The sequence below is a fragment of the Scyliorhinus canicula genome, chromosome 20, assembly GCF_902713615.1.
Source record: "Scyliorhinus canicula chromosome 20, sScyCan1.1, whole genome shotgun sequence".
Classification (NCBI taxonomy): domain Eukaryota; kingdom Metazoa; phylum Chordata; class Chondrichthyes; order Carcharhiniformes; family Scyliorhinidae; genus Scyliorhinus; species Scyliorhinus canicula.
Window position 1 is genome coordinate 87,822,575 of NC_052165.1, and position 12,831 is coordinate 87,835,405.

Sequence of the window (12,831 nt, forward strand, 5' to 3'; positions counted from 1 at the left end):
CCATCAGTGAGTGGTTTGTACTCAGAAGTGAGGTGAGAATATCTGAAACTGTTACTCTCTGACCTGGAGATCAGAGAAACGTTACTCGAATCAGAGTAAATCCGTGGTGTTTATTAATGACACTTTTACTGATAAACATCTACAGTATCAGAGGGCTGTTTAGCACAGGGCTAAATCACTGGCTTTGAAAGCAGAACAAGCAGGCCAGCAGCACGGTTCGATTCCCGCAACAGCCTCCCCGAACAGGCGCCGGAATGTGGCGACTAGGGGCTTCTTTTCACAGTAACTTCATTTGAAGCCTACTCGTGACAATAAGCGATTTTCATTTCATGTCCAGTTATTATAAACACAATTGTGCACAGTCTCGTACTTACTGCAGTTTCTGTATTTTACAGTCTGGATTCTTCAGAGCCTCAGATAGTAATTTCACTCCTGAATCACCCAGCTGATTGCGACCCAGGCTAAACGGAGAGAGAGTGAGAAACACGTTAAAGTGGGTTGGATTTTCATCAGGAAACAAGTGTTGCGTTTATATTCGGGTCAGAAACTTAGCATCAATGAGGAACAGATTAAAGTTAGGATACTATTTCCCATCCAATTATTTGTCTAGATGCTCCTGAAATGGCGCTATCTTTTTGATTTTATTGATTACTGACACATGTATTAGTGTACAGTGAAAAGTGTTGCTTCTTGCATGCTATACAGACAATGCATACCGTACATAGGGAAGGAAGGAAAGACTACAGAATGTAATGTTACAGTCATAGCAAGGGTGCAGAGAAAACATCAACTTAATACGCGGTAGGTCCATTCAAAGGTCTGACGGCAGCAGGGAAGAAGCTGTTCCTGAGTCGGTTGGTAGGTGACCTCAAACATTTGTATCTGTTTCCTGACGGAAGAAGGTAGAATAGGGTATGTCCAGGGTGCGTGGGGGTCCTTAATTATGTTGGTTGCCTTTCCGAGGCAGCGGGAATTATAGATACAGTCAATGGATTAGGCTACATTCACGACCTTTTGTAGTTCCTTGCAGTCTTGGGCAGAGCAGGAACCCGACAAAGCTGTGGTACAACCAGAATGTTTTCAATGGTGCATCTGTAAAAGTTGGTGATACTCATAGCTGACATGCCAAATTTTGTTCGTCTTCTGATAAAGTAAAGTTGTTGGTTGGCTTTCTTAACTATATTGTCGGCATGGGGAGACTGTGACAGGTTGTTTGTAGTCTGGCCAACTAAAAACTTGAAGCTCTCAATCTTTTTGACTTTGTTCTCATTGATGTAGACAGGGGCATGTTCTCCTCTATGCTTCCTAACTGCTCCCACCACCTTCCCAGGCAGCGCGTTCCATATATTTACAACCCTGTGTAAAGAAACTTGCCCTGTACATCTGTTCTAAACTTATCCCCATGCACTTTAAAACTATGTCCCTAGTATTTGATTGCCCTACACTAGGAAAGAGCATCTGACTATACACTCTGTCCATGCCTCTCATAATCTTGTAAACCTCTATCAGGTCGCCTCTCAATGATGTCAAGAAATAGCTTCTGTTTCTCGACAAAAATAATGATAATAATAAAAAGAATCACTTATTGCCACAAAAACGCTTCAATGAAGTTACTGTGAAAAGCCGTTCGGGGAGACCGGTACGGGAATTGAACCCGCCCTGCTGGCATTGTTCTGCATTACAAGCCAGCTGTTTAGCCCACAATATTCCGGCAATAGTGGATTTGTGCCCCACAAGTCAATCTCTAGCAGTACAACTGTTACACTGGCATTTAACCATTATTGCAGTCAATGAGGAGTCCCAAAAAGGTGAGTGAAAAGCAGTTTATTTCCTACTCACAGCTAAGAAATACAGCAACTAAACAACAGTCCAAGGCCCAGCTAAGACCATCATGAGATGTCGGCTCCTTCCTGGGCTAACTTTTATTTTAGGGAATTGAGAAGACCGCTGTTGGGCCTCCGCAAGCTGTTGGGTTTATTCCACAAGCCTCACGGGGAGATCAATCGGGTTATCCCTGTGGATCTCTTGGTAGTTATAACACTCGCCAATGTGGAAATTGCTGTGTTATGTCCTTTCACAAAATACGGTACAAATCCAATCTGTCCAATTATCACCCCATGTGTCTACTCTCTGTCATCAACACAGTAATAGAAGGTATCTTCGACACTACTATCAAGCAGACTTAACTAACAATAAGCTGTCCACTGATTCTGAACTTATTTTATCAGGGCCACTCAGCCCCGACTTCAATACAACCTTGATGCAAGAGTGACTGTGGCACAACCGGAAGTTGAGAGCTACCTGGATAGCACATTCAGAGAGGTGGTTCCACCGCAGTTTAGGAGCCAGGGGTAAGAAAGGGAATAGGTGACCACCATGTAGTCCAAGAGAACCAGGTAGGTAGTGCAGGAGTCTCCTGGGGCAAGATCAGAAATTGGTTCTTTGTTTTGGAATCTGCTGAGGATGCTGGTTTCTCAGTGGAAGTCAGTGCCAAGTTTGCTGCCCCATCGGTGGGTCGGATGTAGAAGGTGGGAGGAAGAAGAAAATATGAGGAATAATGATAGGGGATTTGTTAGTTAGGAGAACAGACAAGTGTTTCTGTAGACAAAGGAATGATTCTAGGATGGTGTGTTACCTTCCTAGTGCCAAGGGCAAGAATTGACTGAACGGTTGCAGGATATTTTTCTGTGGAGGGTGAACAAAGATCCTGTTCCATATTGGGACGAATGGCCTCGGTAGGAAGCAGCACCTCAATTGTAGTGTTCTCCGGATTACTCCCAGTGCTACATGCATTCGCGTACATCAATAGAAGGACAAGAGAAGGTGAATGCGTGACTGGAAAGACTGTAATGCAAGTAGGGCTTTAGATTCCTGGGAAAGACTCTGAGGAATATGGTGCATATACAAGCCAGACAAATTACAACTGAACCGAGCTGGGACGGATTTATTTGGCAAGAGCTCTGATCGTGTTGTTCTGAGGGTTTTCAAACAAACTCAGTTTACTTTTACAAAGAAGAACAAAGAAAACTACAGCACAGCAACAGGCCCTTCGGCCCTCCAAGCCTGTGCCGACCATGCTGTCTGTCCAAACTAAAATATTCTACACTTCCTGGGTCCGTATCCCTCTATTCCCATCCTATTCATGTATTTGTCAAGATGCCCCTTAAATGTCACTATCGTCCCTGCTTCCACCACCTCCTCCGGCAGCGAGTTCCAGCCACCCACTAGCCTGGATGTTAAAAAAAACTTGCCTCGTAAAGTAAAGTCTTGGAGAGGATTATAAAAGATACGATTTATAATCATCTAGATAGGAATAATATGATTAGGGATAATCAGCATGGTTTTGTGAAGGGTAGGTCATGCATCACAAACCTTATCGAGTTCTTTGAGAAGGTGACTGAACAGGTAGACGAGGGTAGAGCAGTTGATGTGGTGTATATGGATTTCAGTAAAGCGTTTGATAAGGTTCCCCACGGTCGGCTATTGCAGAAAATACGGAGGCTGGGGATTGAGGGTGATTTAGAGATGTGGATCAGAAATTGGCTAGTTGAAAGAAGACAGAGAGTGGTAGTTGATGGGAAATGTTCAGAATGGAGTTCAGTTACGAGTGGCGTACCACAAGGATCTGTTCTGGGGCCGTTGCTGTTTGTCATTTTTATAAATGACCTAGAGGAGGGCGCAGAAGGATGGGTGAGTAAATTTGCAGACGACACTAAAGTCGGTGGAGTTGTAGACAGTGCGGAAGGATGTTGCAGGTTACAGAGGGACATAGATAAGCTGCAGAGCTGGGCTGAGAGGTGGAAAATGGAGTTTAATGTGGAGAAGTGTGAGGTGATTCACTTTGGAAAGAACAGGAATGCGGAATATTTGGCTAATGGTAAAATTCTTGGTAGTACGGCCGCATTTGGAGTATTGCGTACAGTTCTGGTCGCCTATATTTTAGGAAGGACGTGGAAGCTTTGGAACGGGTGCAGAGGAGATTTACCAGGATGTTGCCTGGTATGGAGGGAAAATCTTATGAGGAAAGGCTGATGGACTTGAGGTTGTTTTCGTTAGAGAGAAGAAGGTTAAGAGGTGACTTAATAGAGGCATACAAAATGATCAGAGGGTTAGATAGGGTGGACAGCGAGAGCCTTCTCCCACGGATGGAGGTGGCTAGCACGAGGGGACATAGCCTTAAATTGAGGGGTAATAGATATAGGACAGAGGTCAGAGGTGGGTTTTTTACACAAAGAGTGGTGAGGCCGTGGAATGCCCTACCTGCAACAGTAGTGAACTCGCCAACATTGAGGGCATTTAAAAGTTTATTGGATAAGCATATGGATGATAAGGGCATAGTGTAGGTTAGATGGCCTTTAGGTTTTTTTCCATGTCGGTGCAACATCGAGGGCCGAAGGGCCTGTACTGCACTGTATCGTTCTATGTTCTATGTACATCTACTCTAAACCTTGCCTGTCGCACCTTAAAAGTATGCACCCAAATAATTGACCCCTTTACCCTGGGGAAAAGCCTCTGATTATCCACTCTGTCTATGCCCCTCATAATTTTGTGGACCTCTATCAGGTTGCCCCTCAACCTCCGTCGTTACAGTGAGAACAAATTGAGTTAATTCTACCGCTCCTCATATCTAATACCCTTCATACAAGGCAATATCCTGGTAAATCTCTTCTGCACCCTCACTAAAGCCTCCACATCCTTCTGGTAGTGTGGCTACCAGAATTGAACACTATACCGGGTGTGGCCTAACTAAGGTTCTATACAGCTGCAACATGACTTGCCAATTCTTATACTCAATGCCCCGGTCAATGAAGGCAAGCATGCCATATGCCTTCTTGACTTCCTTTTCCACCTGTGTTGCCCCTTTCAGTGACCTGTGGACTTGTACACCTAGATCTCTCTGTTTTTCAATATTCTTGAGGGTTCTACCATTCACTGTATATTCTCTACCTGCATTAGACCTTCCAAAATACATTACTTCACATTTGTCCGGATTAAACTCCATCTGCCATCTCTCTGTCCAAGTCTCGAAACGATCCAAATCTTGCTGTATCCTCAGTCCTCATCGCTATCCACAATTCTACCAACCTTTGTGTCGTCTGGAAACTTACTAATCAGACCAGTTACATTTTTCTCCAAATAATTTATATATACCACGAACAGCAAAGGTCCCAGCACTGATCCCTGTGGAACACCACCAGTCACAGCCCTCCAATTAGAAAAGCACCCTTCCATTGCTGCTACTCTGCCTTCTATGACCTAGTCAGTTCTGTATCCACCTTGCCAGCTCACCCCTGATCCCGTGTGACTTCATCTTTTGCAACAGTCTACCATGAGGGACCTTGTCAAAGGCCTTTCTGAAGTCCATATAGACAACATCCACTGCCCTACCCGCATCAATCATCTTTGTGACCTCTTTGAAAAACTATCAACTTAGTGAGACACGACCACCCCTTCACAAAACCATGCTGCCTCTCACTAATACGTTCATTTGCTTCCAAGTGGGAGTAGATCCTGTCTCGAAGAATTGTCTCCAGTAATTTCCCTACCACTGACGTAAGGCTCACCGGCCTGTAGTTCCCTGGATTATCCTTGCTACCCTTCTTAAACAAACGACATTGGCTATTCCCCAGTGCTCTGGGACATCACCTGAAGACAGTGAGGATCCAAAGACTTTTGTCAAGGCCTCAGCAATTTCCTCTCGAGTCTCCTTCAGTATTCTGGGGTAGATCCCATCAGGCCCTGGGGACATATCTACCGTAATATTTTTCAAGACACCCAACATCTCATCTTTTTGGTTCTCAATGTGACCCAGGCTATGTACACACCCTTCAGCAGACTCAACATCCCCCAATTCCTTCTCTTTGGTAAATACTGATGCAAAGTATTCATTTAGTGCCTCGCCCATTTCCTCTGGCACCACACATCGATTCCCTAGCCTATCCTTCAGTGGGCCAACCCTTTCCCTGGCTACCCTCTTGCTTTTTATGTACGTTTAGGAAGCCTTGGGATTATCCTTAACCCTATTTGCCAATGACTTTTCGTGGCCCCTTCTAGCATTCCTGACTCCTTACTTAAGTTCCTTCCTACTTTCCTTATATTCCACACAGGGTTCATCTGTTCCCAGCCTTCGGGCCCTGACAAATGCCTCCTTTTACTTTTGACGAGGTCTACAATATCTCTTGTTATCCAAGGTTCCTGAAATTTGCCTATTTATCCTTCTTCCTCACAGGGACATACCAGTCCTGAATTCCTTTCAACTGACACTAGAAAGCCTCCCACATGTCAGATGTTGATTTACCCTCAAACATCCCCCAATCTAGGTTCTTCAGTTCCCGCCTTATATTATTATAATTGGCCTTCCCCCAATTTAGCAAATTCACCCGAAGACCACTCTTATCCTTGTCCAGCAGCACTATAAAACTTACTGAATTATGGTCACCGTTCCTGAAATGCTCCCCTACTGAAACGTCTACCACATGGCCGGGCTCATTCCCCAATACCAGGTCCAGTAGAGCCCCTTCCCTAGTTGGACTGTCTACATATTGTTTTAAAAGCCATCCTGGATGCTCCTTACAAACTCTGCCCCATCTCAGCCCCTAGCACTAAGAGAGTCCCAGTCAATATTGGGAAAGTTGAAGTCTCCCATCACAACAACCTTGTTGTTTTTAATCTTTTCCAAAATCTGTCTACCTACCTGCTCCTCTATCTCCCGCTGGCTGTTGGGAGGTCTGTAGTAAACGCCCAACATTGTGACTGCACCCTTCTTATTCCTGATCTCTACCCATATCGCCTCGCTGTCCTCTGACAGTAGTACAGCTGTGATATTCTCCCTAACCAGTAGCGCAACTCCGCCACCCCTTTTACATCCCCCTCTAACGCGCCTGAAACATTTAAATCCTGGAAAGTTTAGCTGCCGATCCTGTCCTTCCTTCAACCAGGTCTCTGTAATGGTAACAACATCATAGTTCCAAATACTAATCCAAGCTCTAAGTTCATCTGCCTTACCAGGCAGGTATCAGGTAGAAAATAAGAACGAAAAGGAATACAGAAGATCCGGAGGGAAGGTGAAAAAATAAACTGGAAAAACGAAGAGGGATTTTGAGAAAAGACTGGAAACCAAGACAAAGAGGGGAATCCAGTGTTAGGATATTATGATAAAGTGAAAAACAAGAAACCAAATAATTGAGACTCTGTTCTGGGGGCTGTATGTTTAAAGGGAAACAAGTTATCGTTTAAGATGGCAAATTACAGATTTTCTGAGTTGTTACAACTAATTAGCATAGCAACACAAACAAGTGTTTACCTAAGATAAGTTTGGTAACAATAGACGAAGGGGTGAATTTAACATTTACATTTTAAAAGTTGAGCTCATGTGATTAAGGTCATGAGAAACAACTCCTGGGAAAGACAGAATATCAGAGACAAATTCACTCTATGCAGGGAGCGGATTTGAATTCACAGCCCACACAGTAGGAAGCATGGGCAGCATGGTAGCATAGTGGTTAGCATAAATGCTTCACAGCTCCAGGGTCCCAGGTTCGATTCCCGGCTGGGTCACTGTCTGTGCGGAGTCTGCACGTCCTCCCCGTGTGTGCGTGGGTTTCCTCCGGGTGCTCCGGTTTCCTCCCACAGTCCAAAGATGTGCGGGTTAGGTGGATTGGCCATGCTAAATTGCCCGTAGTGTCCTAAAAAGTAAGGTAAGGGGGGGGGGGGGGTGTTGTTGGGTTATGGGTATAGGGTGGATACGTGGGTTTGAGTAGGGTGATCATTGCTCGGCACAACATTGAGGGCCGAAGGGCCTGTTCTGTGCTGTACTGTTCTAAGTTCTAAGAAGCAATGTTCACTTCCAACAACTTCTGTCTGGAGAAAATCTGTTTTGAATGACTGGTTGTCTCTATTCAAACTCGGAAGGTTAATTATAGATAACGTTTGGCAATTATTTATGGGGAAAATGTAACTGAACAATGGGCTACCTTCAAAAAATAAATAGTTCAGGCACAGTCAAGGCATATTCCCTTAAAAGGGATCAAAACAGAATGTCTGCTGGATTTTGCTTATGGTTTAAAAACCATAAGGGGCTGGTTTAGCTCACCAAGCTAAATCGCTGGCTTTTCAAGCAGGCCAGCAGCACGGTTCGATTCCTGTACCAGCCTCCCCGGACAGGCGCCGGAATGTGGCGACTAGGGGCTTTTCACAGTAACTTCATTGAAGCCTACTCGTGACAATAAGCGATTTTCATTTTTTCATTTCATTTCAAAAACCTATTGGATTTTGCTTGGGAAAATTTAGCTCTGAGGTTAGGAAAATAGGTAAATTTAAAGATATTGTGGATAGCCATTCATTTCTTGTTGACTGAACTTTTAACTAACTTTCTCCTGATGTGTTTATTGTGTAATAAACATTTAGTTTGTAAAGAAAATCATCACAAAAGAGTTTGGGATATCCTTCAGTGATCTTCACAGAAGAAATCACATTATACAAATTGAAAAAAATAGTTTTAAGGTCAGGAATTCCAAAGTTCCCTTCTGAATTTTGGAATACCATTATGGGATTATGAGGATAAAATGGGGTAAGTGGGCTTAAGTAGCGTGCTCTTTTAGAGGGTCAGTGCAGACTCAATGGCCTCCTTCTGCACTGTGGGGATTCTATTATTCTATATAAATAGTAAAAGGGGTGGTTGGTGAAAGAAGGACTCTGGCAAATTAGGGACCGAAGAGGGAATTTGCACATGGAGATGGGGCATGGCTGAGGTATTAAAATGAACACTTTGCACCTGCATTTAAGGAGCTGGATGCTATCTCGGTCTTGGTCACAGAGCAGCACAAGGTATGTTCAACACGGAAAATGTGAATTGATGCTTTTTAGTAGGATGCATATGAAAGGCTCAAAATTGATGAGGAATTGTTGGACAGACTGTCAGTAAGTAAATTTAACAAGGCACCTGGACCGTATGAGATGCATCCAAGGGTATTGAAGGAATTCAGAGAGGAAACTGTTGGGACACTGTCATAATCTTTCGGTCCTCCCGAACCTCGGGGAATGGAAAAGATAGCAGCAGAATTGCAAACGGGACAAGCCCAGCATCAACAGATCGGGTAGTTCTATTTCAGTTGTGAGGAAGCTTCTAGAAACAGTTGTTCAGGATAAAATTACCAGTCAAAAAGAAATATCTCAGGTCAATTAGGAAGAACCAGTATGGAGTTCTGAAGGGAAAATCATGTTTAACTAATTGTAGGAGTTTTATCAAGAATTAACAGAAAGGGTCGATGAGGGTAATGCTATTGATGTGGTGTACATGGACTTTTGAAATTCATTCTATATATTGCCACGCAACAGACTTGCGAGAAAATCTCATTGAATAAAAGAGAAAGTAGCAACTTGGTACACAATTAGGTAAATAAACAGGTCAAGGGATATTTTTCAGGCTGGAGGAAGTTATTAATGATCTAGATCTTGAAGCGTAGAGGATAATTTCAAAATTTGGAGATCACACAAAACTTGGAAGCATTGTAAACTGAGAGGAGGAATGCGTAGAACTTCAATCCGGACAGAGACAAGTTGGTGGATTGGGAAGATAGGTGGCAGATGAAGTCCAATGCAGAGAAGTGCGAGGTAATACGTTTTGGTAGGATATACATGAACAGACAACATCAAATATGGGATAGAAAACTTTATAAAATACAAGAGCAGAGGGATCTGGGAATATATATGTGTAAATCATTGATGGTAGCAGGGCAGATGTAGAGACCAATTCCTAAAAAATGCAGTATCCTGGCTTTACTGTGATGAAATAGACCTGGTTTAAGTAATTTTTGTTTGTGGGTATGAGAAAGAAGGTACAAGTTTAAGCTCAATTTGTTTTTCTGTACTTCTGTGCCAACAAAGTGTTAAAACTTTAGTTTAGCTTCATGTTAAACAAATATGTCTGCAAGTCTTGATTTCACTTCAAACTGTGTCTGCATTGAAATTAAAGATTTTATGAGATAACACAGTTAGAGGTGAAAAAAAGCTAGTGTTTAGAACCAGGGGTCCACTGTGAAGAATAGAAACACTTGGTTCTCCTGCTTCCAACTGAACCCAAGAAGCAAGACACTGTTCACAGAGGCTGACAGTTCAGGCAGACCAATAGAGGGAAACAGAAAGCAGATCCCTGAAGCTAAATTAAATTCTCAAACAAAGAAGGAAAAGAGGAGTTCCAAGAAGATTTCAGTCAAAAGGGACAATAGCTGCAATCTGATCACTGAAGGATTTTGTTTTCTAAATTTAGAGTACCCAATTTTTTTTTCCTATTGGGCCACATTTTGAATACTGCTTGCAGTTCTGGTCGCCACATTACCAGAAGGATGTGAATGCTTTAGAGGAGAGGAGGTTCACCATGATGTTGCCTGGTATGGAGGGTGCCAGCTATGAAGAAAGGTTGAGTAGATTAGGATTGTTTCCGTTGGAAAGACGGAGGTTGAGGGGGGACCTGATTGAGGTCTACAAAATTATGAGAGGTATGGGCAGGGTGGATAGAACATAGAACACTACAGCGCAGTACAGGCCCTTCGGCCCTCGATGTTGCGCCGACCTGTGAAACCATCTGAAGCCTATCTGACCTACACTATTCCATTTTCATCCATATGTCGATCAGTGACCACTTAAATGCCCTTAAAGTTGGCGAGTCTACTACTGTTGCAGGCAGGGCGTTCCACACCCCTACTACTCTCTGAGTAAAGAAAGTGCCTCTGACATCTGTCCTATATCTATCACCCCTCAATTTAAAGCTATGTCCCCTCGTGTTGGTCATCACCATCCGAGGAAAAAGACTCTCACTGTCCACCCTATCTAACCCTCGGACTATCTTATATGTCTCTATTAAGTCACCTCTCAGCCTTCTCCTCTCTAACGAAAACAACCTCAAGACCCCTCGTAAGACATTCCCTCCATACCAGGCAACATCCTAGTAAATCTCCTCTGAACCCTTTCCAAAGCTTCCACTGCACGCAGTACTCCAGGTGCGGCCGCACCAGAGTTATGTACAGCTGCAGCATGACCTTGTGGCTCTGAAACTCAATCCCCCTGCTGATAAAGGCTAGCACACCATATGCCTTCTTAACAGCCCTATTAACCTGAGTGGCAACTTTCAGGGATTTATGTACCTGGATGCCGAGATCTCTCTGTTCATCTACACTACCAAGAATCTTGCCATTAGCCCAGTACTCTGCATTCCTGTTACTCATTCCAAAGTGAACCACCTCACACTTTTCCGCATTAAACTCCATCTGCCACCTCTCAGTCCAGCTCTGCAGCTTATCCATGTCCCTCTGTATCCTATAACATCCTTCAGCACTATCCACAACTCCACCGACCTTCGTGTCATCTGCAAATTTACTAACCCATCCTTCTACACCCTCTTCTAGGTCATTTATAAAAATGACAAACAGCAGTGGCCCCAAAACAGATCCTTGCGGTACACCACTAGTAACTGAACTCCAGGATGAACATTTGCCATCAACCACCACCCTCTGTCTTCTTTCAGCTAGCCAATTACTGATCCAAACCGCTAAATCAGCTTCAATCCCATACTTCCTTATTTTCTGCAATAGCCTACCGTGGGGAACCTTATCAAACGCCTTACTGAAATCCATATATACCACATCAACCGCTTTACCCTGATCCACCTGTTTGGTCACCTTCTCAAAAAACTCAATAAGGTTTGTAAGGCATGACCTACCCTTCACAAAACCGTGTTGACTATCGCTAATCAACTTGTTCTTTTCAAGATGATTATAAACCCTATCTCTTATAACCTTTTCCAACATTTTACCCACAACCGAAGTAAGGCTCACAGGTCTATAATTACCAGGGTTGTCTCTACTCCCCTTCTTGAACAAGGGGACAACATTTGCAATCTCCTCCCTGGCTTCCCAGAGAATCCTTGGATAAATCCCATCTGGCCCAGGGGACTTATCTATTTTGACATTTTCCAAAATTGCTAACATCTCCTCCTTTTGAACCTCAATTCCATCTAGCCTGGTCGACTGAACCAGAGTGTTCTCCTCGACAACATTGTCTTTCTCCAGTGTAAACACTGACGAAAAATATCCATTTAACGCTTCCCCCATCTCCTCCGATTCCACACACAACTTTCCACTACTAGCCTTGATTGGCCCTAATCTTACTCTAGTCATTCTTTTGTTCCTGATGTACCTATAGAAAGCCTTAGGGTTTTCCTTGATCCTATCCGTCAACGACTTTTCGTGTCCTCTCCTCGCTCTTCTTAACTCTCCCTTTAGGTCCTTCCTGGCTAACTTGGAACTCTCAAGTGCCCTAACTGAGCCTTTATGTCTCATCCTAACATAAGCCTTCTTCTTCCTCTTGACAAGTGCTTCAACTTCCTTAGTACACCACGGTTCCCTTGCTCGACAACTTCCTCCCTGCCTGACAGGTACATACTTATCAAGGACACGCAGTAGCTGTTCCTTGAAAAAGCTCCACCTTTCGATTGTACACATCCCCTGCAGTTTCCTTCCCCATCCTATACATCCTAAATCTTGCCGAATAGCATCATAATTGCCTTTTCCCCAGCTATAATTCTTACCTTGCGGTATATACCTATCCCTGCCCATTGCTAAAGTAAACATAACTGAGTTGTGATCACTATCACCAAAGTGCTCACCTACATCTAAATCTAACACCTGGCTGGGTTCATTACCCAGTACCAAATCCAATGTGGCCTCGCCCCTTGTTGGCCTGTCTACATACTGTGTCAGAAAACCCTCCTGCACACACTGTACAAAAACTGACCCATCTATAGCACTCGAACTATAGTATTTCCAGTTAATATTT

The 12,831-nt window shown here is 43.7% G+C and overlaps 1 protein-coding gene across 12 annotated transcripts in view; it reads right to left on the reverse strand.

The window, feature by feature from the left end:
• Positions 1-12,831, reverse strand: part of LOC119954976 (NACHT, LRR and PYD domains-containing protein 3-like) — a 128,414-nt gene that overhangs the window by 35,838 nt on the left and 79,745 nt on the right. For all 12 annotated transcript variants that reach the window (XM_038780747.1, XM_038780740.1, XM_038780750.1 and 9 more), the window contains one exon: positions 375-461. In XM_038780747.1, coding sequence (XP_038636675.1) covers positions 375-461 — 87 coding nt within the window. The remainder of the gene's footprint in view (positions 1-374; positions 462-12,831) is intronic.